The sequence below is a fragment of the Amblyomma mixtum genome, chromosome 8, assembly GCF_055824585.1.
Source record: "Amblyomma mixtum isolate Tamu chromosome 8, ASM5582458v1, whole genome shotgun sequence".
Classification (NCBI taxonomy): domain Eukaryota; kingdom Metazoa; phylum Arthropoda; class Arachnida; order Ixodida; family Ixodidae; genus Amblyomma; species Amblyomma mixtum.
Genome location: NC_143019.1, coordinates 88,662,211 through 88,687,489, shown reverse-complemented (window position 1 = coordinate 88,687,489; position 25,279 = coordinate 88,662,211). Strand labels below are relative to the sequence as shown.

Below are 25,279 nucleotides of genomic sequence, written 5' to 3'. Positions count from 1 at the left end.
CCATGAACCTAGGAGCATCAGCGTACATGATGGCGCATTTCCCGCAAGCCCCAACGCATACGCGTCGCCTCCGGTGTTGTTCGTGCTGCTTTTCCTGCACTCCTTCGTCATCCCTCTCCGGCTCGCCATGATGACTTGCCTGTGCATGACGGTTATGTCCACGGAGGGTGAGGTCTTCACATAACGCGGGGGATGAAGGTAAAATAGATTCCGTTGTATTATTTGCAGTTGTATTTTTGTCTGGCAATGAACTTTTCTGAGCAGTAATTTTCTCCTAATCCAGTTGATTAGATATGAAATCCATTAGGTCCGTACCGATGCCTTACCTGACAAACAAGTTATGATGGAATAATACACAGTTTGCACCGGCAACAACAAAGCAGGGTAAGGCTGATGGAATCTGTTTCACAGACCTGAAAACGCCCGTCTCCCTAAAAATGGTGACTGACGAGTCGTAAGCAGAATCGAAAGACAATAGGTTTGAGTCTTAAACAAGAGGACGCGAAATCATGAAGTCAAGCATGAAAAATCTGTTGACGATAGTGAAGTGATTACAACTCAAAGCCCGAACTATTTTTGAACAAGTTTGCATTAGGTTAAAAAATTTGCCTATGCAAGGACGCACAACGTGTTTAAGATTTTATTTCTCCGTGAACATGGGAACACTTGCGTTGCGTGGAAGCCACGGGAATAAGATTGACAACCAGCTTCCTCCCGGCTTCATGGACTCATTGCATGTGTACCCTTTTTGATTCATCTTCGAAAGCGGTTTGAAGGCACGCCCAGTCTTCGCAAAACGGCTGATGCGTTCATTGACCTGTGTGGAACACTCCCTGAGCAGCCAGTGACCTGCACCCTTATAGTAAACTATGCTTGAATTCTTCAACCACGCTTTGTTGTACTTGGCCACCGGTGTAGTAAGGAATGCATCCTGTTCTCCCCACAAGATGAGCGTTGTCACGTTGATTTTGCGGTAGTGTATCTTGTTCAGCTGGTCACTATCATTGTTGAAAGCTCGGTAGTAGTTGATCGCACCTGTCAGTGCACCTAGAGATAAAAAAAAGAACCACAGCACACACATTTTAAACACTGCTCCCAGCTGTTCAGTTACTTCACAAACTAGTTTTAAATAATTAATTGCGCACCCCCCAATGACCCACAGACAGAAATAGGCTTAGGGTGCATCGGTTTCAGATTTAATTTTATCTAAACTATCACATATTGCTGCAGCCAAATTATTAATGATTAGGCACTAGCAAGCGGTTAATGAAACTAGATTTTCTTTCTGTTCAAACCTTGTCTACAATATACAAACGTTATACATTGTGTCCAGGCGAACTTTAGCCAAGAGTTAAAAACTAAGAAATTTGAGGTGGAGCAGGGAAACCACTTACAACTACCAGCTGGCTTGCGCATCTAGGCAATTTTTTTGTTTTGCAAATAATTAATCAGCAATTAAGATAATTTTCCTAAATGGGTAAATATTGACTTTAGACAGCAAATGTGAATAGCAAAGTTTGAGAGCACCTTCAGAAACCGCAATTCCATTTATTCGCGATAAAGAAAGCCTCACGTGTATCTTTTATGCGAAGCATACTAAAATAGCCCAACCCAGCTCCTCGAGCGCGGCGGTGTCGTTACCATTGACCTTTCGTGACCTCAATGTCATACCACGTGATGCGTGACGTCACAGCAGATGAAAAACGGGGCCCAACTCGCGCCGTCGCGCGAGGCGTCGTGACCAAGGATGACCACGTGGTGCGTGACGTCACAGCAGATGAGAAACGGGGGCCCAGCTCGCGCCGTCGCGCGAGGCGTCGCGATCAATGTGTTTCCTGCTTCTGCCGCTAGGTGCGCTGTAGTGAACACGTGATGCTGGAGCGGCGGTATACAAGGGGGTGCGCCTGCCTCTGCTAGGCGTACACGGGATAGAGATGCCTCCTGGAGACAGGGCTGCTCGTTGGAATGAGAAGCAAAAGTTGCGGCGTGCTACAGAGACTGATGAAGAGCGTGAAGAACGTCTAACCAAGCGGCGTGCTCGATATGCAACTCGGCGACAATATGCTTCGCATCTGACTAGGCTTAACCTAAGCTAAGCCTCAGCCATTTTTTTCCCAGCTCGAAAGAAAGCCGGCGAAATACAAAATAATCACGTGACTACCGCATTTGCGCGCCACGATTGTGCTGCTCTCAATCCTGGCTGCTTGCGTGAACGAAATCAGTTTCTGGTATGGCGCGACGACCACATTGCTCCGGCAAGCTGATATGTCGACGGTGGTTGCGACGCCAGCGCGAGCCAATCTGCAAGCATGACGATGCAACCACCGTCGACATTTCTGCCTGCCGGAGCAGTGTGGTCGTCGCGCCATACCAACAGCTGATTGTATTCACTCATGCCAGGATTGAGAGCAGCACAATAGCGGGGCGCGCATGTGCTAGTCGAGTGACTTTTTTTTTTTTACATTTCGCGGGCTTTCTTTGGAGCTTGGAAAAAAGATACACGTGAGGCTTCCTTTACCGCAAATAAATGGAATGGGGGTTTCTGAAGGCGCTCTCTATTCTTGGTATTCATATTTGCTGGCTAAATCAATATCTGCGCATTTAGGAATATTATATTAATTGCTAATTAATTAATTGCAAAACACAAAAATGCCTATGAAGCGCACACCGGTTGGTAGGTGTGTAAGTGGTTTCCCTGGCCTACATCAAATATTTAATCTTTTATCCCTTGAATAAAGTCGACACCCTCTATAAGCGGTCAATTTCAATGAACTGCGCACTGCGTGTCAGTTGCAGAAAACACGTTTAATTACTGCCTAATCTCGCCCTGACTAAAAAAGTCTGTGAAGGCTGCTATGCCATGTTTTGTGCTTACGTATACTTACATGAGTAATGATTGAGCGATTTTCTTCAGTGTAAATTGGCTACATAAGAGGTGGTGACAGCGAGCTATTGAAATGATTAAATGAGAGAGTGGGAAGCAGCCGCTACTTTTACACATTCTTCGCGACATATGCTCTACTTGCAGCGTGATAACCTGAACTATCCCTTCCACATTCTCCCAATATTGATTAAAGAAAAAAAAATTTGGATTACTAGGTAGCTGGTGTTTTGTTAATTTTGATTTATTTATAGGAAGCCTACTTTGATGGAAGGAAGACGCAAATAATTAGGAGCTAAAGCCAGGAAGGAACCATAATATCATGTTAACAAAATAGCGAAGCATCGGAAACGTAGCGATGTAATGACACAGCGCAGCACTCGTGATTCTTAAATGTTTACCTGCGATACACCTGCGCCCTGTATATTAGACATAAAGTGCTCTAGTTCCCTGCAATACGGTCGAAAATGGTCCCGAAACCTCGATGGTGTCGACGGCCAAACTAGCACCGAAGCCAAGTTCCTAAGCAGTAAAATTTTCCATCGCTTAGGTACCGATCTTAAAACCAAATTATTCCCCAGTGCCCCGAGCGCAATCCAAGTTAATGGTGGAGAAAGGTGAACAGGTTTTTAGCCACACAGACTAAGACGACTGATCATCGCCGGAAATATTATTGATCTGTGTTGAAGACTGACTGATTCGCAGCATAGGTGGCGCTACTTGGTTGTACATTTCGAAATGCTCGGAGGAGTAATGCTATGGTACCTATAATTTCTAGGAGCCATAGAAATGCTGCAACCAAAAAGAGGAGCAGAATGAGTCAAGAGATATGGATCACCTTACGGACAAAACACACCGCGGTTATTTAACGCCGGAGAAAGAATGGCCTAGGCGTCGTAGCTTAACATAAAGATAAAAAAAAACCGGCTAGTGGCATAGCATCGCTTAGCACGAAGTATTTTGCCACTGCCACATACCTAAAAGTATGCATGAGTTCTCCACAGACCCAGGGAGCGAGTTATGCGGCTTTCTTTCCACAAAATCAAAGGAGCCTACAACGTCGTCAACGCCAACGCCAATGAGCTCAATGAACGCCGGCGGCCTATTGACCCAGTGTTGCGTTTCTGCGACAGCGTTGTAAACCCCAACGCATGCAACGCACGTAATTCTGTCACTACCGCCACGTAGCTCAAAGTGGGATTGAGGTGTTCACTGACCCAAGGAGCTAGTTATGCGCGGTTCCCTTTTCTGTCGTGACTATCTCCGAGGCTTCACTTGCAGCTGCAGAATTTGTGGGCTAAGATAATTTTTTTGCGCATGGATAGAAGTTCGCGTATAAGACGACGTGCAGTGCACAGCGCGAGAGTGTGACAATTAAACACGAGGGATGATAGGCTGCGGCGATAGCATTGCTCATTTTTATCATTCTAATAAGCACCATGTTAAAAAAAAAAGGTGATATCCTAGTGCTCTCGTGTAGTGGCCAGCGAAGCTGATCTGTCCGCATCGCCGCGTGTTCGAAACCCAGCCGCAGACATATCTATTTTTATTCCGCCGGCGTCAGGAGTAAAAGCGCGAGGCTTCAGAGACCCATCGGCTTTTTGAGTGTTGCTAGTGAAGTAGTGCTTTCGAACTAGCAGGTGACCAAGGCGGCTGAACGCGTCTCTGAGGCAACAGAAAGCGGGCGAACGCATCGGCGCATCAGGCAGCGAAAGCATCGTGACGTATTGCGCGCTGCAGTGCACGAAACTGAAAATATTATGAGTGTAGAGACACATAAACTACCGAAAACGGTGGCTTACACCGAAGGTGGTTTTCCGCTGGAAATTCAAAAACGGTGGAAGGACGGTGGCAGGTGTGGAAGCTAACAGAGATGGTCGAGATCTGCAAAGGGAAAGGCTGGAACCTTCTATGAGACGTCCACTAATCAGCTATGCTGTTGCTGCAGTAGATTTCATTCTTGCACGGACTCCTCAAGGCCGCAGAGACTGGGAAATTTTTTTGGCGGCTCACTGTGACCACTGAAAGCTGGGGCCGTTTTCTATGAACTGTACATTTTCCGTTGTTCATTTCGTATCGATTCGCTCCTCTGTCGGTGGTCACTCAGATTTACCCGCGGCTTTCAAGCGTCTGTGGCAAATGACTGGGCACTGAATGGTTGGCGATGGGACTTTACCATTGGCTGCATAACGCAGCCAATGGGAGCTGATGGTTAGGTAAGGTCGCATGCTGTTCACAGAGAGCTGCGGGGCACGTCACTATTGGCTGCTTATCGCATCCAATTTCAGCCGGTGGTAAAGTCCGGTTGCCAGGCCGGGTCGCTTGCCACAGGCACTTGAAAGCCGCGGGAATATGCTAGTGCCCACTAACAGAGGACCGAATGAACACGTCATGGACAACGGAAATCGACATCTTTTAAAATACGGCCCCTGAGAGTCATTTATATCAGCAGTTGGAGCCTTCATTACAATGCATTTTGCAGCAAAGGGTAAATGCAAAAAATAAAGTAAAAGAAAAATATTACTTGCGCCTTCTGAAGCTCGCGGGTTAAGCATGATATGATGCAGGAAAACCAAGCCGCATTTATAGGGCACACTAAGGAAACGTAACTGCTGCAATCAAATCATTTGCCTTAGATGGTATGAATGTGGACTTTTAATGGAAACTACAACAGTTCATGTAGTATTTAAAGCCTCTGCATGGGTTGTCGGAGAAAGTACTTGATTCACTGAGGCCATTCAGTGAATCTGCGAAAATAGAATTTTACATACCATCTTGCGAGAACATGTATTTGTGTGCGTTTTCCTCCTGTGGGGTAAAACCTTTGTGGACCTTGTCAAAGAATGCGAAATCGTTCGTGATCAGATAATTCTCAGGAACAGCCGGGTGGCGGAAGGGAAGCATATACCTGCATATATAAAAATATGATCAATATTGAGCTGAGCTTTTGCAAGTATAGCCCCTTGGGCAACTCTTAGGTCGCGCAAGAGGCTATAGGTTATAGACTATATAGCCTAAGAGGCAACAGGTAAAAAAGTTCATTATTAAAATTTAGCTAACCGCCTTACTACTTACAACGATTCAACAGTGTTCTGGGGTCCGCTAACAATGGCATTGCTATGCTGAAAAAGCCATATTTTTACTTGAAAAAAACCTATTTTTGAGAAGGACTTGTCTTCCTTGACACACCTGGTGCATGATAACTACTAGAAGCAGTTTTACCCCACCCAACATGCTTACATGCTAGATTTCCCACGCGCCACGCACCAAAGCCCGCAATGCCCCGTTGTGGCGACTGGGCAACCCTGATCTACAGGGTGTGGGCATGACATGCCAATCTACAGCTAACACAAATTTAACAACATATGCAAGAGCAGTAGAAGGTGAGCTGCCCAGCTTGGACTTTGAACGTCAGCGATACTACGGGCTAAGCGGTCGGTGGAGACCACTGGGGTCCTAAACTAAAGCTCCAGCCACCTCGCTTGTTTTATTTTTTTTTGCTGAAACAAATATGTCAACTACGAGCGCTTAACCTATGAACTTATTTAAAATTCTTTGTATGAGGGTCAATCTTAGGGTAAGTAAAAAGTCTATCAGTGCGCACGCTTAACTTTATAGAGTTCAGCTTTGTCGCAGGTGCTTTGAAGTTTGGAGAACGAAGCGGAAGTTTAAACGCAAGAAAGGCCCACATCTGATTCCTGACTTGTAATAATCCTTCTTGAACACGCGATCTCCTGGATACTTGACGCAATGCCGTCCTTTTGTTGGAGGCTGAAACACAACCAGGCATTCTCACCGCATGAAGAATACTAAAGTCGGCGATTTAGGATCAACTAACTCCTTGACTAAATACTATAGTTGTATTCTCGGCAAACAAGACACGGGAGATAATAACGAACACAAATTAATACTAATCCAGATATTCATTTCATTGTGCACTCGGAGACTAAGTGTACAGCCAGCCAAATCTTTAGCTGGCGTGCATGACGGCCGCCTTTTCCGTGCTCCTGTACCTTATAACGAAGCAAATTTTCGAAAATATTAAATTTAAGAAGAGGTTCACTAAGCCTATGCTTAATATTGAGCTTTCCGCAAGTTCCCAGAGCGCGGGAGCACTTAAAAAGCGGCCGTCGCGCACGCCAGCTTAAGATTTGGCCGGTTGTACACTGATACAAATAGCACTTATGCACGGAAAAAGAGATTGTTCAGAAGACAATGCTGTATTGCAAAAGTGTTTACCACATAGACATCTTGTAAGCAAAATCAGCGTGCGCGGGCACCCCAGCGAGCACCACGTGGCGTGCCTTCTGGCGGTCAGCAGCTGGTGAGAAGGCCAACGAAGCACAATCCAGAAATTTATCCTCACAATAAAATGCGTTCCTGGACTACATATCACAAATTTCGATACCGGCGGAACGGCGTCCGGATCTGTACTAAAAATATTTTATTTACTTGAAGGCTCATGTTTTGGTTGTGAATGACTTCGATTATTAATGAAGCGTCAAGGGAGAAGCCCAGTAGCGCTGATGAAAAGACGTCCTGGGAGATCTGCAGTGATGCACTATGAATTCTAAGCGAATTTTCATCCGCGGTAAAATTTTTGTGTCCTCTCTGGGGTGTTCTACTTAATGGGACGCCAGGTTATGTCCCACCTTAATAAGATAACGACCAACCAGCGGACGTCTATAGCATACCGTGTTACCTTTCCAGGAGCACCGGGAGGCCGCTAACCGCCAGTCCGCCCGCGCTGATTGGTCGCGATGCGGCAGGCGCGCTCGCAGCTGTCGCGTACCTGGCGCAATCTGGCGCATCCAAGGCGATTTGCAAATGCGCATTGACGGCACGCGGGCTCCCGGTACTCCGGTAATGGTAACATGGTACATGGTATGCTATAGGCGTCCAATATTTTTTAGGCGTATAGTGCACATACCGTCGTGTAGGGAGAGCAGGGATTATACATCCTATCGAGGTAACCCTGTCAGATTTTAAAATTTTAGAGGAGTGTTAGACGAAGTTAGCCTTCAAGCTACGCTGAGAACAAATGGAAGTTGTTGTGTATCGAGAGGCTACGGCATTCTAACGTGACAGAGAGCGCACTCACCGAAAACGTAGTAAATGCGTAAAAACGAAATACACGTGTCATCGTTGCTGGCTGACGCCGGAGGTAAAGGGCGGGCGACTACACTCGCTGTTCGGGTTGGATTCCAGACGCTTCGCTAAGCCGCCATTAAGTTCGAAATGGCGGCAAGCAGACCACGTTGTGAGGTTGAATCGGATTGGAGACAATTTTTGAATACACTATATTTAAGCTATAAATCGGTTTCTTGGTGCAAGACAAACGTTAACATGCGATAAATGAGCGAGATCAATTTTTTTGCTGAAAACAGTAACTTGGAGGAATTCTTCGCAGTGTCAAATGCAGGAACTTGTGCAGTGCCTTTGGGCTACAGTAGCCCCCAGTGGTTCATTTTGTTAACGGAGATTTGTTTGCTTCAAGTGTTCTGTCTTATTGAGCAAACCTCTTTGTGATTGTTGAAATCTGGGGTGGCGCAAGTACAGTATTTCGTATTCGATTATTCTATCTTACATTATTAGCTGTTTTAAACACTACCATGAACCTTCAATAATGCAAGAGTGCCAAAAGGTTTAAAAAGTTAGCACTTTTTTCTGAACAGTGTAAATAAACCGAATAATGAAGTGCTAAAACACAAGAGTACTAGTTGAATGGAACCCTATACCGCATTGTATAAGACAAAGGCTTTGACCTATACCCAAGAATACATTATGCGTGAGAAAACGTGCATAGCCTGCTCAGAAGTAGAAGAAAATCAAGGCAAAAATAAAAAAGAAACGAATAAATAACATGGAAGAGGGCGCAGAGAAGAGGAACACACAAAAAAAGGGTAACCTTAGCAGCCGCTTCACTTGTCGGTAAAAACTTTGGACTCGTACCCAAAAATTCTCTATCCTCCAAGAGTACCCTGGCTGTATCATGAGAGTCAGTAATCGAGTAACGAACTCGTCTCAACACCTTGTGTCAATAATGAAGTTCCCTACATGTTCACAGAAGCAAATTGTAACGAGCGCATGGCCTTACCAGGACATCCTCATTTGCCGTACACTTCGCAGGAGCTGTTTTGAAAAGGCTTTCGGGTGCATGCCATTGATGATGACCATTTTGTCGATCAACCTCTCGTGGAAGGTGGCGAAGCAGAAGGCGATCATGCCACCCCAGTCGTGTCCCACCAGAACAACATTTCTCTTTTTTCTAGCATCTGCGGCAAGAAGCAAGGCCGAAGACACGGTTGTTCACAGGAGCAATAGGGCATATTTCATCCAGCTTTCAGAATATATTTCATTATCTTGTGTTGAGACTATGGGGCAGTAAATAACCTTGCGCTTTATTTTTCGTGCTCTGCAGAGAAATGGCGATGTTCTTCTACTAATACTGCATACCTACCACAGTTCGCGTAGTGATAAAGCTGGAGGGAATGCTTTGTAGTTCATAATATTTTGCTGAGGAGGCTGTACCCCCAGTTTCTTTTCATGTATTTTGGGAGAACTGCCCTAGCTTTCTCCCTTTTTTATCAACGCGATCGGGCTTGCGGCTGCTGTATTCTTTAGTATGTAGCGTTTTCTAACCGCACTTTTCTTGGTGACCTTCTGTTAGATTATACATCGGTATCTTTGTGATTAAAAGAAATGTTTCATTTTTGCGCATGTTGGACATAGTACGAAGAAAGTTGTGGCGAAGTTAACATTGAAGAATGGGATATTGGGGAGCGGCGGTGCATTCCTGCCGCATAATAGAATTCTAGCTGCAAATTATTATCTTAAAATAAAAATTACGGGATAAGACATCGGATGCTATAATTCAGCAAGTGCAGCTAGAATCACCCACAATGATTTCTTTAATACTTGTCTAATGACTAAGGTTACTCCATTTCGAATCTTCTATTTCCGGCATTCTGGGATAAAAGTTGTGAATATTGGAATATCCTGAATTACTATCATGAAAATATCGAAGACAATGGTCTATTCTTCCAGCGCGTAGCAAAATGTTGCTTTTAAAGCTTTTACATCATTCGCATCGAGCAGTCAAGACCGATATAGAAAAATAATGAGAGCAAAAATGAAAGGCTACTCATGGAAGATTTGCGAATATATTGATTGCCATACTAAAATCCTGCAAGATATGATAAAAAAGTGCGTTTCTAAACTGTTTGCGTTGACAAACCCTTTGGCGAGAAATGTTGGATAGGCACATACGACAGAACTGTGCTGGAGGAACACGCACACACCCACCCACACAAATTTGCATACATACATACATAGATACAAACATACACGCGCACACGCACAAACACACAACACACACTTTTATACATGCATGCATGCATGCATACACACATACATGCATACATGCATACATGCATACATACATACATACATACATACATACATACATACATACATACATACATACATACATACATACATACATACATACATACATACATACATACATACATACATACATACATACATACATACATACATACATACATACATACATACATACATACATACATACATACATACATACATACATACATACATACATACATACATACATACATACATACATACATACATGCATGCATGCATACACTCTTACACTCGTGCTAATTTAACAGTAAAAACTCTACGTTACTTGAAACATGATCTCTTAAGCGAACCACGCAGACAAGACGTCCTTTGTTCTTTCTATCAAAAGGCGAGTCGGTAGATTGCTTCTGACGAGGCAATGTAAGCGAACGTGCGGGTACTGAACTGACGGAGTTTTTAATATTTCATAGTGCCGCAATATTTTACTTCGCAAAATAGGCCGGCTTCTGCTTTATGTCACTCGTGATTTATTTCTCCAAAGCATTAAAGCGCAGTAGAATGTACTAGGGCGACCTTCACTCTCTTTAAAAGTCTCTGTTGCTTCTTCGTTCAGGAAGGCAGCCATATATATTGCCGACGGCGGTCTTAAGGAATTCAGATCCTTTATTCTTAAGCATTTTATTTTATGAATCATGTGGACATAACAATATCAGTCGTCTACCGATGCCTCTTATTCGCACTGTATTAATGGCCAGCACGTGTCTGTAAGAAAAAGTCACGAACATATTCTCACATCCTACGAGCAGAGTGGCCATGAGCTGTAGATAAGTATCATCCGCAAGGAATAGTCGCAGTAATTCCATTTGATTGTATTTCCTGCGTCCTCAGTTTTCTATGTATCGGGACTCTACCAACTACGAAGTAAGTGAATAGCTGATCAGCTTGTTTCGAAGGCGTTGGCGGAGTTCTTAAATTTATCTATTTATGAACGTTCTGTGAGGATTCCTGCATTTTTATGTTGCTAGGCTCGTTAGAAGCAGAGTCTCTATTAAACCGCTATTTAAAGGTTGTGAAAATATAGACCAAAAATAAATGTATATCTACATCTATAAGGCTGGCTTTACATTCGACGCACAGCTCCAACATTGTAGACCTTGGTGCTATGCTGGCTGATATATCTTCGATTCACTTAGCCTGAAAAGAAAGCTGTTACTGCATGACAGGTTGTACAAGAATTTAGCTTACTTAGAGTTCTGATCAATCCTCTGACATCTCGAATCAAGTTTACCATGAGGTATTCGGCTGAGTCCACAGGTCTTGTAGTGTGTCCGTAGCCACGCAAGTCTGGCGCCACGACACTGTAAGCATGATGAACAAAGACGCAAAACTGTCAAGGAGGAAAGAAAGAAGCTGCAAAAATTTTAAATAATCAAAACCAATTCAGTACTCGTCAAACTGGTCGCTGACTACTACGGAAAAGCATTATGAGCGGGCAAGAATCCATACATGAGGGGCTCACTTTGGTACACCGAGCTGAAAAATACGCAGAATAAAACCTCACGCACAAGTTAGAATGGGCGTAGTTTTAAAGCACTTTACGCGACAAGGGTTCGATTCTCATTAACATCATGTGGCAGTCTTTTCTTTTCTGTAAAGTTATGGTTTATGTGAATTATTGTATGATGAACACTATCTACCGCACTATAGTCTCCTTGTTGTCATTGGCTGCTGGCTTCATTCATGTGAAATATATCTAAAAGAGAACTTTTTCTTCTTTTTTCTTCTCTTTATCTGTCTAGCGAATAGCATCAGGAAGGTCTTAGTTCTGGCCCTTACAAGAAATTTTTGAGACAGTCTATAGACTGTCCGTAGAGATCAGTCTGTAAAGTCCATAGACTATAGACCATTCCTAGAGAACAATCTATAGGCAATACAATTGCTATAGACAGTCTACATATAATCCATAGATTTACGACAGTACACTTTTAGTAGACTTTTGTCCATATATAGTCTATAGACTATAAATAGAGAAAAAGATATATCTATAGGAAGGCAGTAAAGTCTATAAGAAGTGTACAGACTGTCTATAGACCATTTTTATTAGGAATAGCGCTGATGTCATGCATAGCATAAGGTGGCTTTCAGAGAGCTGGAGCCCTCGCCATTCTATGACATTCCTTGCGACAGCCGCGGTACGGCAGGGCGTTCTACGTTGGCACTATAGTCATCTGTGGTGCTGGTGAACTCTCAAGATTATTCTGCGTGTAATACAAATTGACAAGAAAATGGAAGGTCAGAGAACCACAACCGCCGTTGAGAGCTTCCATTCTCGTCAAATTAAAGTGTAAACAGGGTGAAGCTGAGTCAGAACGTATTCAAAAACTTCCGAAATTATTCATCCGAACGGAAGCCAACAGGAAAAAGTCGCTTCGTGCTATACTTCAATAAAAAAAGATTGGAACTAGACCCAGTTGTAACAGAGGAGTTCTGTTTTCTGATGCCTTAGACCACATTAACACCGGGGCGTTTGTTTCTTAGATGGTATTTATTACACGCGACCATGTAGAAGAAAAAGCAGTACACATCACATTTCCTTCATGTAATCTTTCATATAACTGCACTTCAAGTTTATAAGCCTTGCGATCGTTTCCTTCCTAAGATGGGGTATTTTTATGGTGTGTAAATAATTGAAGTGATTCATTCATTCAAATTTCCATTTTACAAAACTATATCAAATATTCTATTTTCGCTTGCGTCATTCTTTCCAGTGGTTGGCTTTATTCAGGAATCTACGTTTTTTTTTCGTTTCCTGATTGCAACTCAATTCCTAACAATAAAGACCGTGATCCATGGAGCGCTTTAAGCATGAAATGCTTTTAGCTCCCGTTGTCGGCAGTGTGCTGACGTCACGCCGAGACCGAGAGCCAACATCCGGGCACTGAATTCCACTCATCCAGGCACTAAAACGAGGTCATCCGGGCACTGAAACGAGATCATCCGGGCACTGAAACGAGAGCATCCGGGCACTGTACGGGATTTAACGAGACTCTACGAGAGAGGGCCGGGGGGGGCCGCTTCCGCGCCGTCCCCAAGGATGGCGCTGCGGTCCCACACTCGCGCATGTAAAAGACCGGCCGCTGGGCCTTCAGCTCATGCCGTTTGCCCCTTTGGCAGGGAGATGTATACACGATCGCGGAGTATTAGAACGCGCTGCTTATAGACCAGATTTTTTTACGCTCGCACGCAGGCTGCGGGCGCGCTCCTACTCTCGACACCAGTCGCCATCTGTCGGCGCGCGCGGCTCGAGGGACTGCGGGTCGCGCCGGCGCCGCGCGTAGAACGCATGTTTACGTGTTCGCTTCTGCCGTTGTTGTGCTCCATCAGCTAAGGTACGAGGGTGTGTGCTGTGCGTCACTACTCACATTTTCCCTCTTCCAGACAGTACTGCGGTTATCTTGTGCGCAGTTACTCGTTAACGTGACATCCGAGGGTAGTCGACCAGGTAGTGTACGGACTGGAAACCGGCACTTCTAAGCAGATTTCAGCGCTGTCGTGTCGTTTGTTGTCGCCTTTTACGTGCGATATCATCTATGATAATTTTATGCATCAGAATGTAGATCTATTGATTTGACTCAGTGGAGTAGTAACTGAATAGGCGAGCTGCAGACTGAAGGTTGTCCCGACGGAGCGCGTGTTTTCGATCACCAGTACGTGTTCGGCATCCTTGCGCTGAGCTTGCTCTTGTTCCCATTAAACACATTTCATGCACAGGATTGTAAGCACGACCGCTACCGATTTCAGCTGCTTTTTCCGCATGCATCTCAGAGGTATCTGGGGGGTAAAGGTTTATCTATAGTATCTTTCTGCTGTTGGTATCTGCCTTAGTTTGGTTTGGTTTATTAAGGTTTTACGTCCCAAAGCGACTCAGGCTATGAGGGACGCCGTAGTGAAGGACTCCGGAAATTTCGACCACCTGGGGTTCTTTAACGTGCACTGACATCGCACAGTACACGGGCCTCTAGAATTTCGCCTCCATCGAAATTCGGCCGCCGCGGCCGGGATCGAACCCGCGTCTTTTGGGCCGGAGCCGAGAGCCGTAACCACTGAGCCACCGCAGCGGTGCGGTATCTACCTTAATCATAGAAAAATATGCGCGATTTCATTACATTTCCACACTTAGCCAAACGGCTACGCAACGCTCTCACACGCGGCGAGAGCTCCTGAATAAAATAACGCGACTTCGGACCTCAGAATTAGTGAAAGCTGGATTGGCAGCTCATATCTATTCAAGCTTCGATAAATTAAGCGAAAGTACGTTTTTATGCACCAGGTTGCATAAACCATGACAAAATTTGTTTTCTGTTGGCGCTGCGACTCAGTTGAGCTCACAGCGGCAATTTGTTGATAAACTGGCGCGGCGACAAGAAAGCCCTGTTTGTGGAAGGGGGGGGGGGGCTTTATGGCCGGCAGGCAGGAAGGATTAAGAGTGCATGGGAATTGGAACTGCATGCTAGCCGCACACCTAATGCTTGATATTGAACAAAAAGTTTCTTTGCAGTGGAGCACCATGACGGAATTCGATATAAGCACGAGCGCGTTGGCATAATTAGCCTGAATGTCAAACTAAATGTCATTAAAAAGCGTCAATGTTATCGCTGTGATAACGTAAATACTTCCTGCAACACAGCCACGCAGAGGAAGTATGCTCGACAATGTTTTTTTAGCGCCCGAAGCGCGGCTATATGCACGCGCGGCCGCGGAACTGCCGCAGCCCCGCAGTCCCCAAAGAAACGCCCGCACCGCGGCGCGCCAGTCGGTGCAAAATGGCCGCGCCCGGGAAAGGCTCAAAATTCTGGTCTATACATTCTTCTCAGGCCTGCGTATCGTCGTGTCCGCGTAGGCTTCTGCATCGTCCTGCATTTCAATGCCGCCACCGTCACAGCCGCTTAAGCCGAGCAATGGAGCCTGATGAAGGGGAGGGAGGAAGCGTCTTGCGGAAAGCGATCGCTTTGCGAGTGATACGCCATAGCAGAAGGCTGCTCGCCGCTGCCGACAACGCCATGATTATGCGGCCGCTCCCGAAAGCGACCAGGGCGCCACGGTTCGCGGCTGCCTACCTAAGCCCGCACTATTGCAGGCGATCGCTTCGACGCAACAAGAAGAGTGTGGTTTGGTGTGGTCAACACTAGACCCATTTCAAGATTTTGACTAGTACCATCTACAACCAATGTGTTATGCCCGTAAACGTTTCATGCTTTATCTACTCTCGATTACGGGAGAGGCAGATTTTTTACGGCGGCAGATTGGCGATTTCCAACCAACGGCCCGCACTCAACTGCCGGCATCAGGAAAAACGCCCGCCGCCGCCGATCCGGACCCGCCAGATATCTGACGCGCGGCGGCCGGTGAGACCGGAAGCGGCGGCTGAAGGGGCAAATAGGAGCTCAGAAAGTCCGCTATTCCGGTTTAACTGCTTGCGCGTGCCGCCGCCATCAAGGTCGCCATGGTCGAGAATCCAGTGAGTTTGGCACGGAAATCTTATTACCGTGAAAATGAACGCTTCGTCAAGCATGTGTTATCGCTTTTCAGGGTGAAAACTCCACTTCTCATGTAAAAACGTTGAAGGTCATGTTACGGCGTACACATGACCTTGTCGCAATTTATAATTTATGCAGATAAAAGTTGTGGTGTAGGTTGGAATCGAATCCGGGCCTCTGGCATGCGAGACGGGGACACTTCGACTTCACCACGACTGTGCTTTTTTGTTTATTTATTGCATGGAAATCAGACACGCTAAGCTACCAAATAATTTACGTGCACACATACTATTCCGCCATCCAGACATGTGTTCTTATGTCTCCGTATGCTGTAATCCACCAGCCCATCAAAACTGCGGGAGACAAACACGTGCGTCACGAATCGGAAACTATTCAGGCGGCCTGTCCTGCGCCGCGCAAATCCCCCGCACCAAGGCGCGCTGTTCACCGAACAGAGACTCATATGAACGGGGCGGTTCTTTGGTTTTGGTTTTATGGGGTTTAACGTCCCAAAGCGACTAAGGCTATGAGAGACGCCGTAGTGGAGGGCTCCGGAAATTTCGACCACCTGGTGTTCTTTAACGTGCACTGACATCGCACAGTACACGGGCCTCTGGAATTTCTCCTCCAAAGAAATTCTAGCCGCCGCGGCCGGGATCGAACCCGCGTCTTTTGGGTCAGCAGCCGAGCACCATAGCCACTGAGCCACCGCGGCGGCTAGAACGGGGCGGTTCTGCGTGTCGATCCATCATGCGGCTCGTCCGCAGGTTGAAAAGTAAAATCAGCATTAAATGATCGCATGGATCCCGTAGTCTTTCAGGACAGGCAAGAACCTTATACTGTAAGGCGAGATGTGAATGTCTTTTTTGATTTTCCGTTGTAGTATGTCCCAAAAAAAACCTGCATCACGGCACCAATGAAGCAATGATCGATCGCCTCTGGTTGGCCGCATAGGCCACAATTCCCCGACCATGGCACAAAAGTCCCCTTGGAGTGAAGCCAGACCATGACTGGCAGAGTCGAAGTGTGAAGTTTTAAAAAAAGATTTTGCAGCAGGCTCATATACATTCTATGTACTCGCTTCCATATACTCGAATCCATAAAACCAAGGTAAGGCCGTCGATACACGGGCACAGGGAATAGAGACTCTATTAGTACTTTGGTCCTATGCATCCTTGACATGTCAAGTAAATATTGCAACGAAAAGCTAACAGTCAGGAAATTAAAGATATCAGCAACCTCCTTCAAGAAACCCCACAAAACCCGCTCTCGGCAATGGCCAGTCCAAGTAAGCATATAAGGCACGCGACAAATCAGTCGCCTTCTAAGCACCGCTAGCAGGAATTGGCGGCCTGCAGCTTTGAAGAAGAAAAACCGTGAAACCAGCTGGTGAACAAACAAGCGAACAAGGCCAACTCCTCCAGACTCGAGAGAAAGAAACAAAATGTCGCAACGCATAGGCTCCCGCTTAGAGCGCCGAACAGAGGTCGCGAATAGCGTGTGCAACGTTTTCGCCTTCTTCCTCGCACAGTGCATCACTTGCAATGCATAGAGGAGCTTTGCAACAAACAGAATGTTGCCGACTTACGCCCGAGCAAAATTGAGAGCTCCCGACCCATCCACGCGGGCCCATTATTTCGGACCTGAAGAAGGGGAACCCCAATATACTGTAGGGAATTAGAGTCCTAGCTAGTGTCATCAGAACGATTAGGTTTCGTACCCCAGTAACCCAACCACAATTCTTAAGATCTTTCTAATTTAGAGCCGCGCCAGAGACTTCACGAAACTACGTTGCTAAATGCAAAGCTTCACGCACACTCTTTTTATCTGAAGAGAAAAAGGCGATGTCATCAGGATAGGCTAAAATTCTAATTTCCGACATATCAAGTGAAAATCTTCGATCAGCTTGGGATCTGATGATACTAAGGAACGAGGGTTGAATATATAAAGCAAATAACTGAAGTGAGCTTTCTGAAGTGAGAATAGGCAACCCTGCCGGACAAACGAGATTAGTGGATTTAGTTTAAGTTGATGTTTTACGATAAACCTTCTATAGATGTTTGTAGCACAGTCTAATGCCCTTAAGCAATGCATCCCAAACGTTTGCATGTTCCAAGACTGCAAACAAGAACTCATGACGCACCTTATCAATGACCTCCACCAGATAAATCTATATTAGCGCAATCTCTCTGGCCTCTCCTGTTAGCAAGTCCAACACAGAATGTACAGAATGTATATGAGTTTAGATACCGTGGACTCGAATGCCACATGCGTGATGTAAACTAATTAAGTCCAGCACCACAAGCTCCAAGCGGGAAGAAAGGATATTTTCAAATATTGCATAGTCTACACTACACAATGAAATTGAACGGTACCCTTCCATAGCTCTCAACCAGCTTTGATCTGTGCTTTTCGGAAGGAGTATGGTATGACCAGCATAAAAAGTGACAGGCAAAAAGCCAACATCGCAAGCAATCCTGAAGACTTCCAGTAAGACACTCGTTTTGTAGAATTTGCTACTCAATTCCCCCAGGCCAGGGGGCTTCTACCCCTGCTGAGCGGAAATAGCCAATTTGACTTCGTGTAAGCAAAGAGGACCCCCGATTACACCTCGCTGCTCTTCGCCAAATCGAGGAAACGCATCATAGAAGTGATTGAAGTCTGATAAAAAAGGACATAACATAGCGGTGGGTTACCATTGTAAAGAACAGCACAAGAGACATGAAGTTGCTTAAAGCGCTGTAAAATAAATCCGAACACAATAAGATACATTCCATGAGATACAAAGAAAATGTTGTTGGTTGCCGCATAGCCACATAGCTGGAGTACAATGTTCAAATACGAATAACTGTACACTAACAAATGTGCAATATCTGGAATGAGGAAACACTTGAATTAAAAAATTCAGGGGGCACTTTGGCTCTCTAAAGTGCTGCAAGGCGAAAGCGTTTCCTGGCGCACTGTTTGTTGCTATTTGCTTTTTTATTTTTTCACACTTTATTGTTTTTAACTTTTGATCATTTCCTTATTTTTATTGTTTTTATGCTTATCTCCATATATTTTTATTTCGTTTTTATTTTTGTTTATTTTCTTATTTTTTATTTTTCCTTTTCTTGACTTTATTCCTTTTATTGTATTTATGAAACCCACGCATTCACTAGATGCGCCTTTATTCATGCTCGAACCTTGAGCCTTCGTGGCGCAGTGGTAGCGTCTCCGCTTCAAATGCCAGAGGAGCTGGTTCGATTCCCACCCCCGGCGCAGTTTCTTTTTAAGCAGTGACGCCGAAACGCGGGCATATCTGCCGACACAGCTGTCGACACGGCTGCCGACGCGTCTGCTAACGGCAGTATGAGGGATTAAAAAGGCTTTCGCCTTAACACAACAGGCAAGCAGAAACACTTGAAGGCGTCCAACTATTAAGCCGGGGGACCCGCGTCCGATCGCGGCCGTGGCAGCCTTATTTCAGTGCAGGGTAAAACGCAAAGCCCCCTGTGCCCGTTGAAGAAGCCCAGGTGGCATAAATTATTCGGAGTCCTCTACTACGGCACCCCGTGCCACATTGCCTGTGTCGTTTAATGACTTTAAACCCTACAAACCAAGCCAAGCTAGCCATGAGGCATTACATGCATTCAACTTCTTGACCAACTTCTTAACTTCATCTTAACTAAATTTAACTTCTTAACCAACGACTCGCCGCAGTTAGCGAATACACTTCCTCGCAATTCCCATCGTAGTGCTGTCGGGCGCTGTCAGCATGCAGTGAGTTAGGTGCGCTTCAAAGCAAAGAATGCAGAGTGCGCGCCTGCACTGTAGCAGACAACACGAGCACTGCGTCCAGGCCTCTGCACACATGCACCACTCCGCTTCGATGCGCGGCCGGGACGGATGCGCCGGCGCTCAGCAGAGCGCGGCCACGCTCGGCACGGCCCTGTACAGCTGTCTTCTTCGCGCGGCGCTGCCGCTAAATGTTGCACATCAACGCTTGAACTTAAGTTTCTCTTCGGGTGGAACATTGCTGTAATGGTTCCTATTGACACAGAAGCGGATGTCGCGGAATGTCAACCAGAGCATCGCTCACCGTGTGACGAGAACGGCCTGCTTTTTCGATGAACCGAAGCGCCCAGAACTGGTTACGGCCTGTGGCCAGAGAAACTCGTTTGCAACGGACTGGCTACAGTAGAGTTAACGACAAGGAGTGGCAGTGAAAAAATCGTTGCGGAGCATAGACGGCGGGAAGCCGGCAAATTAGTTGTCAGCAAGTGCGCCGCACTTTGACTGCAGTGATTTATCTCGAGGTCCGAGCACCGTGTGAAAATTTTCATGTCTATTGTCACATGGTACCCTTTTCCTGAAGTCTGTCTACTGCTACTTAACGCATCAGATGTCTTTCTTCACAGCAGTTTTCAACCAGAATGAACAGTGGAAGAAACATACTGACCAAAATTCTTTGCCAAGGGTTGGTATCTGCCTGTTCCAGATGTACCAAAAATCCAAGAAACCGTGCAGCAGAAGGAGCATGGTGTCATGCTTATCGCCTCCTTCGCAGCCTATTGTCACGTAATGAACTTGAATGGTCTGGAACAAAAATAAAAAATGATACTGACACGTAGCCTTGTGCCTGGACACGAGTGGCTGCCATTTTGTTTTTACTTAGTTTATACAGCATGAGACGTGTGTGATCAAATAACCAACATTACAATTTTTCTTCTTGTGTGTCTAATATGCTACTCATGGTTTTCAATTCTGCATACCTTCTTTGAAAGAAAAGCGAAAAAGTGGCTGGTGGTTTAGTACGGCTAAGCAGGAAATAAATGAGGTACGAAAGCGGATATTTTTGCAGGTAGGCGCTATCGCCATGTACCTGAACGTCCACTTAACCAGAGTCCAATACCGTCGCTAGATGTGCCGTCGACCTAGTAATGCAAGACAACAAGCCAATCAGGTTAAACACATGCTTTCAGACGTCTACTCGGTATAACTACGTTAAAACCCTACTATTGCTTCGTGATAGTATAGAAGGAAAGTTTCTAATTATAGTCCACTGCCTTTGTACTCTATAAAATTTCACTTTTTATCTTCAAAAGAAGTTTTACGCCTGTGCGCTGAATTTGTATTACGTATATGCAGACATGGCAGCCAATTACAGCGTTAGAGGAATATATGCCAATACAGGCCACATCTCATCATTTACAGCCCACATGAAATTATTGATCACTCGAAAATTCGAAGCTCGATAATGACATTCAGTAACTATTCACATTCAGAGGCAGCAAATAAATTTGATAATATCGACCTTTTCGGACACACTTCGCCCATAAGGTGATACGTGCAGCAATATCTTATGGCGATAATTAGGTGCAAAACGGTGAGTCAGAAATGGCTGAGTGAGAACAAAAAGGGCCGTGAAATGGTATTCATTAACGAAAAGAATAGCATCAAGTAATGGCAACTAATAGCATGAAATCAGCACAAGACCAATGATTCACATAAAACAACATAAGCCAACAGACCTCTGGCACAGTAACACCGGAGAAAGTGAAACTTGGATATGAAAGCACACGTTGAATTCATGAAAAGGAATAGCGAAACCCATTGTACTTTTTTCACTTCATGATATTCACGCCAGCCCACTCGTGCACACTATGTTCTGCGTGTTCAAGGAACCTTACTTCTTGATGTTCGGCAAACTAATTGAAGTAAAACTACATGTAAAATTACTCTTTTCAATTCGCCATGGTTTATGTAGACTGTGGGTCTGAGAAACGTTTCGAAACAACAACGCTGGAGAATTTTGTGATTTGCATTTTGAATTAGCAGCAAAAGATACTTAATGCATTGGAATTTAACCCCTGTTTCCGAGCTTTATTTAATGAATGCGAGCCAATGAAGCCTACCATGTCATCGATAGCCTTATAAGTTTATTAACCACTCCTTTTTTTCGCCTAAAAAGTACGGTGATTAAGGCAATGAAACTAATTTAAGCTTCCCATGCTGAAGCTGTCATGCCTTATTTGAGTTTCCACCCAGTCCAGTGCTCTGTGAAGGGTTTTACTCTACGCTCTCTGCACACTGATTTCAATCAGCATATAACTGTAGAAGAGTCCTTTATGGCTGTGCAAGGTACCCGGCACCGTAGGTCCACGGGCTGGAGCACCTTGTTTTCCACCGCGTTTTGCGGGCAGCATCCCGAGGATCTTAGAACCCTTACGGGCAGTTGCACGTCCATCGTTCTTGACTCCCGCGTACGTGCAACGTTCTCAGCACGACACTACTCCTCGGGTAGATATATGGGCCAAGCGCACAGCGATTGATGGTGCGCGTCGAAGTTGGTGGCATTATCCTGAGCGCATCAGCTATTACGGCGCGGGGCTCCATTTTACGGCGTCGTTTTTGGACCCCGTGCTCCACCTAATAACAATGAGCTCAGCTCGAAGCAGCAGAAGACATGGGTTATGTGCACAATGTGGTCATGTGATCACGGACGCTTGTTGTTGACTGCAGCCGTTCACCGTATGAGCGTAGGAACGTCGTTATAAAATCTAGCACCGTAGTACGGCAGAGATCATCAGGGATGTGGTTCGTACACTCCTCCGTATTGAAATGACGCGCCGAATCCCTCCTGTTGTAGTGAATGAAAGTAGGTGCGTAGCCTTATGCATTCTTTATTACCGTGACAAAATCGAAACATATGGTACCTAACCTCGCGTTTAACCTTTTCATTAAAAAGCAGACGATGAGGTGCAATTTTAATCAATCGCAGGCGATGAGTCCGAAAACCTAATGTCTGTGGCATTCATCGCAGTTCACTTGTTGGCAACGTCCTTATTTAAAAGCCGAATGACGGCTTTTAAACAGCCTGGCCTTTGGTGTGGAGATAAGTTATTAGTTTTCTTGAGTTGCTGGAAACAAATAATGATATGAGACAGTTCCACTTCAAGGTCTGGGCACTATGGGCTGAAGGGCAGGTAACTTACTTTCAGAACGAGAAAGTTGTTTTTATTTTCCATTATATAGCCAGTGACTGTGCACCAGTAATATTTTCATAAGGATGCTGGGAATAAAGTTTTAGTGATAATTTTGAACTACTTACTGTGTTTTTTGTCTTCCGGGTAACCTGGAGGAGAAAAGAAAACTATAATTCTAGCAAGTTTACTGAGCTGACCCCTTCATTCATGCGTTCATTCTTCCATTCAATCGTTACATGCACCAAGATGAACAGGAAGAAAAAGAACATACTTTCTAGATGTTTCGAGGCGTTCTTATTCTTTAAATACTTGGCACGGGAAGCGCGGAGACGCTTTCAATGCAGCCTTGCATTACAAAATGAACAAAATTTGGTAATTCTTATTGTCTTCGAAATTTGTTCGTTCCGAAGAAGGTATACGCAGACTCAGAGTTTGCCGGCAATACTCAGGATTGTGTGGTTGACTTTAAGGAAATACCGCTGCCGCTGTGCTGCGATTGATGCTCATGTTGGTGCGATAAATATTAGGCGCGACTTACTCATCAATTTTTCTCCTAAAACTGCAATGAGTGGTTGGGGACCTCGCCTTTGTCAAACTGTTCCAAATGCTCCCGGAAGATTGTTAGAACAAAATGGCCGCATAGTAGTTGAAGTGGGTGCCTTATACGTTTTCCAAGTCACTGGCCGCAGACGTGCCCGAAAAATTGCTGAGAAAGCTCTGCAAAAATTATCGCCCAACCGGAACACCGGTCGGACCATTGCGGCAGCAGTGGTTCTCTAAGTCTATGAAGACACCGATTTAATCACTTTGATTGTCGGCTAACTCGACGACCGTGTATACCTTCTCTCGGCGGATACCACATTAGGCAAAATATGCGAGGTCGGTATAAGCACTCGCAGGATAAAGTGGAAGCAACAATTGATTAACCCATGTCCGTCTTCTGTCGGTTACCAGGTCGTATACCTCGTAAAAATGGAAAGGTGCATAAAGGAGCGCCTGCGGCTAATCCGCCTGCGATGTGTAAAAAGCGGCCTTGCCTTTGGGCCTCCGACCAGGCGAAGATTTTAATAAGGTAGCACGAAAAACGAACGCGAGAATTATAGAAGTCTCACGTAATTGGAAACTGTGGCGACGTATGCGATGGCTACCTGCCTGAAAAAGAAATAACCGCGTCTCGCATCGAGCAAATTTTCTTGGTCTTGGCCTAGTTCTAACTAGCCCTATTATTTTAGTCATTTTCGACCGCATTTTTACGTCTACGAAGTTTCCCTGCCTTTCCGTTTATTGACAAATTGTTATAGATCACACCTGCAACTCATCTTGTAGATTTTAAACCGCCGCATGTTCTTTGAATTTCATCGGGTTGATGGGGCCTTTTTGGTCGTAAATGACGACCACTTATGTGATAGGTTTCCATATGGCTGGACAGTGCACGTGCACCTTCAGAATAAATATTGGCGTGTAGTTGGAAACACGAAGGTTATAGCCATGTTTGTGCGAGGCATGATACTGCCATTTCGATCCACCGACGCGATTTTCTGGATACCCACAAGTCAACGGTACACACTATATACAGGTTGTTTCATTTCTGTTTAAATCAGCTTCAATTGTCTGAGAAAGCAGTTTCAAACATCAAGATATTTACAAAAAAAAAAATCCGAATTTTCCTGGGCGGACTCAGGAGCCCCAAACAAAACACTCTTAGTTTGACACCAACAGCACACACTGATCTTTGTCTATGAATATTGAACAATATTTTACGTTTGCGCCTCTTGCACAAGGTCGTCATGTGTCCCGCTACGCCACACAAAAGGCAAGAATTGAGGCAAAAATAAGTTTAAGTCTACGCGTGGCAATATAAACCTGCTTTAGCTTTTCAAGCACCCTTCTCGGGGCTGAAATCTGAAATCTCTAATTTTATTTGCTTTTCCTGTTAACAATTCCACCTTCCCGTTATACATAAAGCGCTGTATAGACATGCGTCTTTTTTACCAATGAAATGCGATAATAAGTGACCTTTCACTAAAGAAAGCTTAAAGAGAGGGGGCTCTTTGAAAGACAAAATAATAGAGAGCACTTTTCTCTGAGGAGCAATTTTTTCGTCCAGGATAGGCTATTCGGAAGAGATGTTGGGAAGGATATGCCCATTCATGTAAGTAGTCAGCTTTTTTTCAAACGGCGTAAACTAGGGGCAATTTGAGGAAAATGATTCTCACCTACCGTTAAATTGACATATCGATGGCTTCCAAAGGTCTGGTTCTTGAACTCAGGGGGTTCTCCGCGATGTTCGGGCTTGAGTATTTCTTCCCCATGCAACGCCACTTGTATTTTAACGTAAGCCTGCATCCATATCCACATACTGGTTCCGATGGCAAGAACGATCACTTTGCCAAGAGCTGGTGGCAGCATCGTGGTGAAAACTTATATGTGGAAGTTGTGGAAATGGTGCCTAAAGACAAAAAAAGGCATCGTAACATTTTCAGCCGCCAGGAGTTCTTACCAAT

General features: G+C 45.1%; 2 protein-coding genes across 4 annotated transcripts in view; one reads left to right on the top strand and one right to left on the bottom strand.

Moving 5' to 3' along the window:
* The window catches only part of LOC149333416 (uncharacterized), a 185,846-nt gene that overhangs the window by 89,387 nt on the left and 71,180 nt on the right, over window positions 1-25,279 (top strand). The gene's annotated exons all lie outside the window — the stretch shown is intronic.
* On the bottom strand, window positions 641-25,207 carry LOC149333417 (epoxide hydrolase 4-like). 2 transcript variants are annotated; one of them, XM_089556045.1, is made up of 7 exons: window positions 24,996-25,207; window positions 22,901-22,924; window positions 20,249-20,385; window positions 11,516-11,628; window positions 8,979-9,156; window positions 5,653-5,789; window positions 641-1,047 (listed from the first exon to the last, which is right to left on the bottom strand). In XM_089556045.1, the coding sequence occupies exons 1-7, from the start codon at window positions 25,182-25,184 to the stop codon at window positions 641-643; spliced, it is 1,185 nt and encodes a 394-aa protein (XP_089412171.1). In that variant the 5' UTR covers window positions 25,185-25,207. The 2 variants fall into 2 exon arrangements, with proteins under 2 accessions (XP_089412171.1, XP_089412172.1); XM_089556046.1 differs by lacking the exon at window positions 22,901-22,924.

What these genes read in the sequence shown, in the direction of transcription:
- LOC149333417 (XM_089556045.1), bottom strand. Translation starts at nt 25,184, where the DNA reads ATGCTGCCACCAGCTCTTGGCAAAGTGATCGTTCTTGCCATCGGAACC. An exon ending in ATCGATATGTCAATTTAACG is followed by an intron (nt 22,925 to 24,995) that starts GTAGGTGAGAAT and finishes TTTCTCCTCCAG; the next exon opens with GTTACCCGGAAGACAAAAAA. An exon ending in CCCGGAAGACAAAAAACACA is followed by an intron (nt 20,386 to 22,900) that starts GTAAGTAGTTCA and finishes TTTTTGTTCCAG; the next exon opens with ACCATTCAAGTTCATTACGT.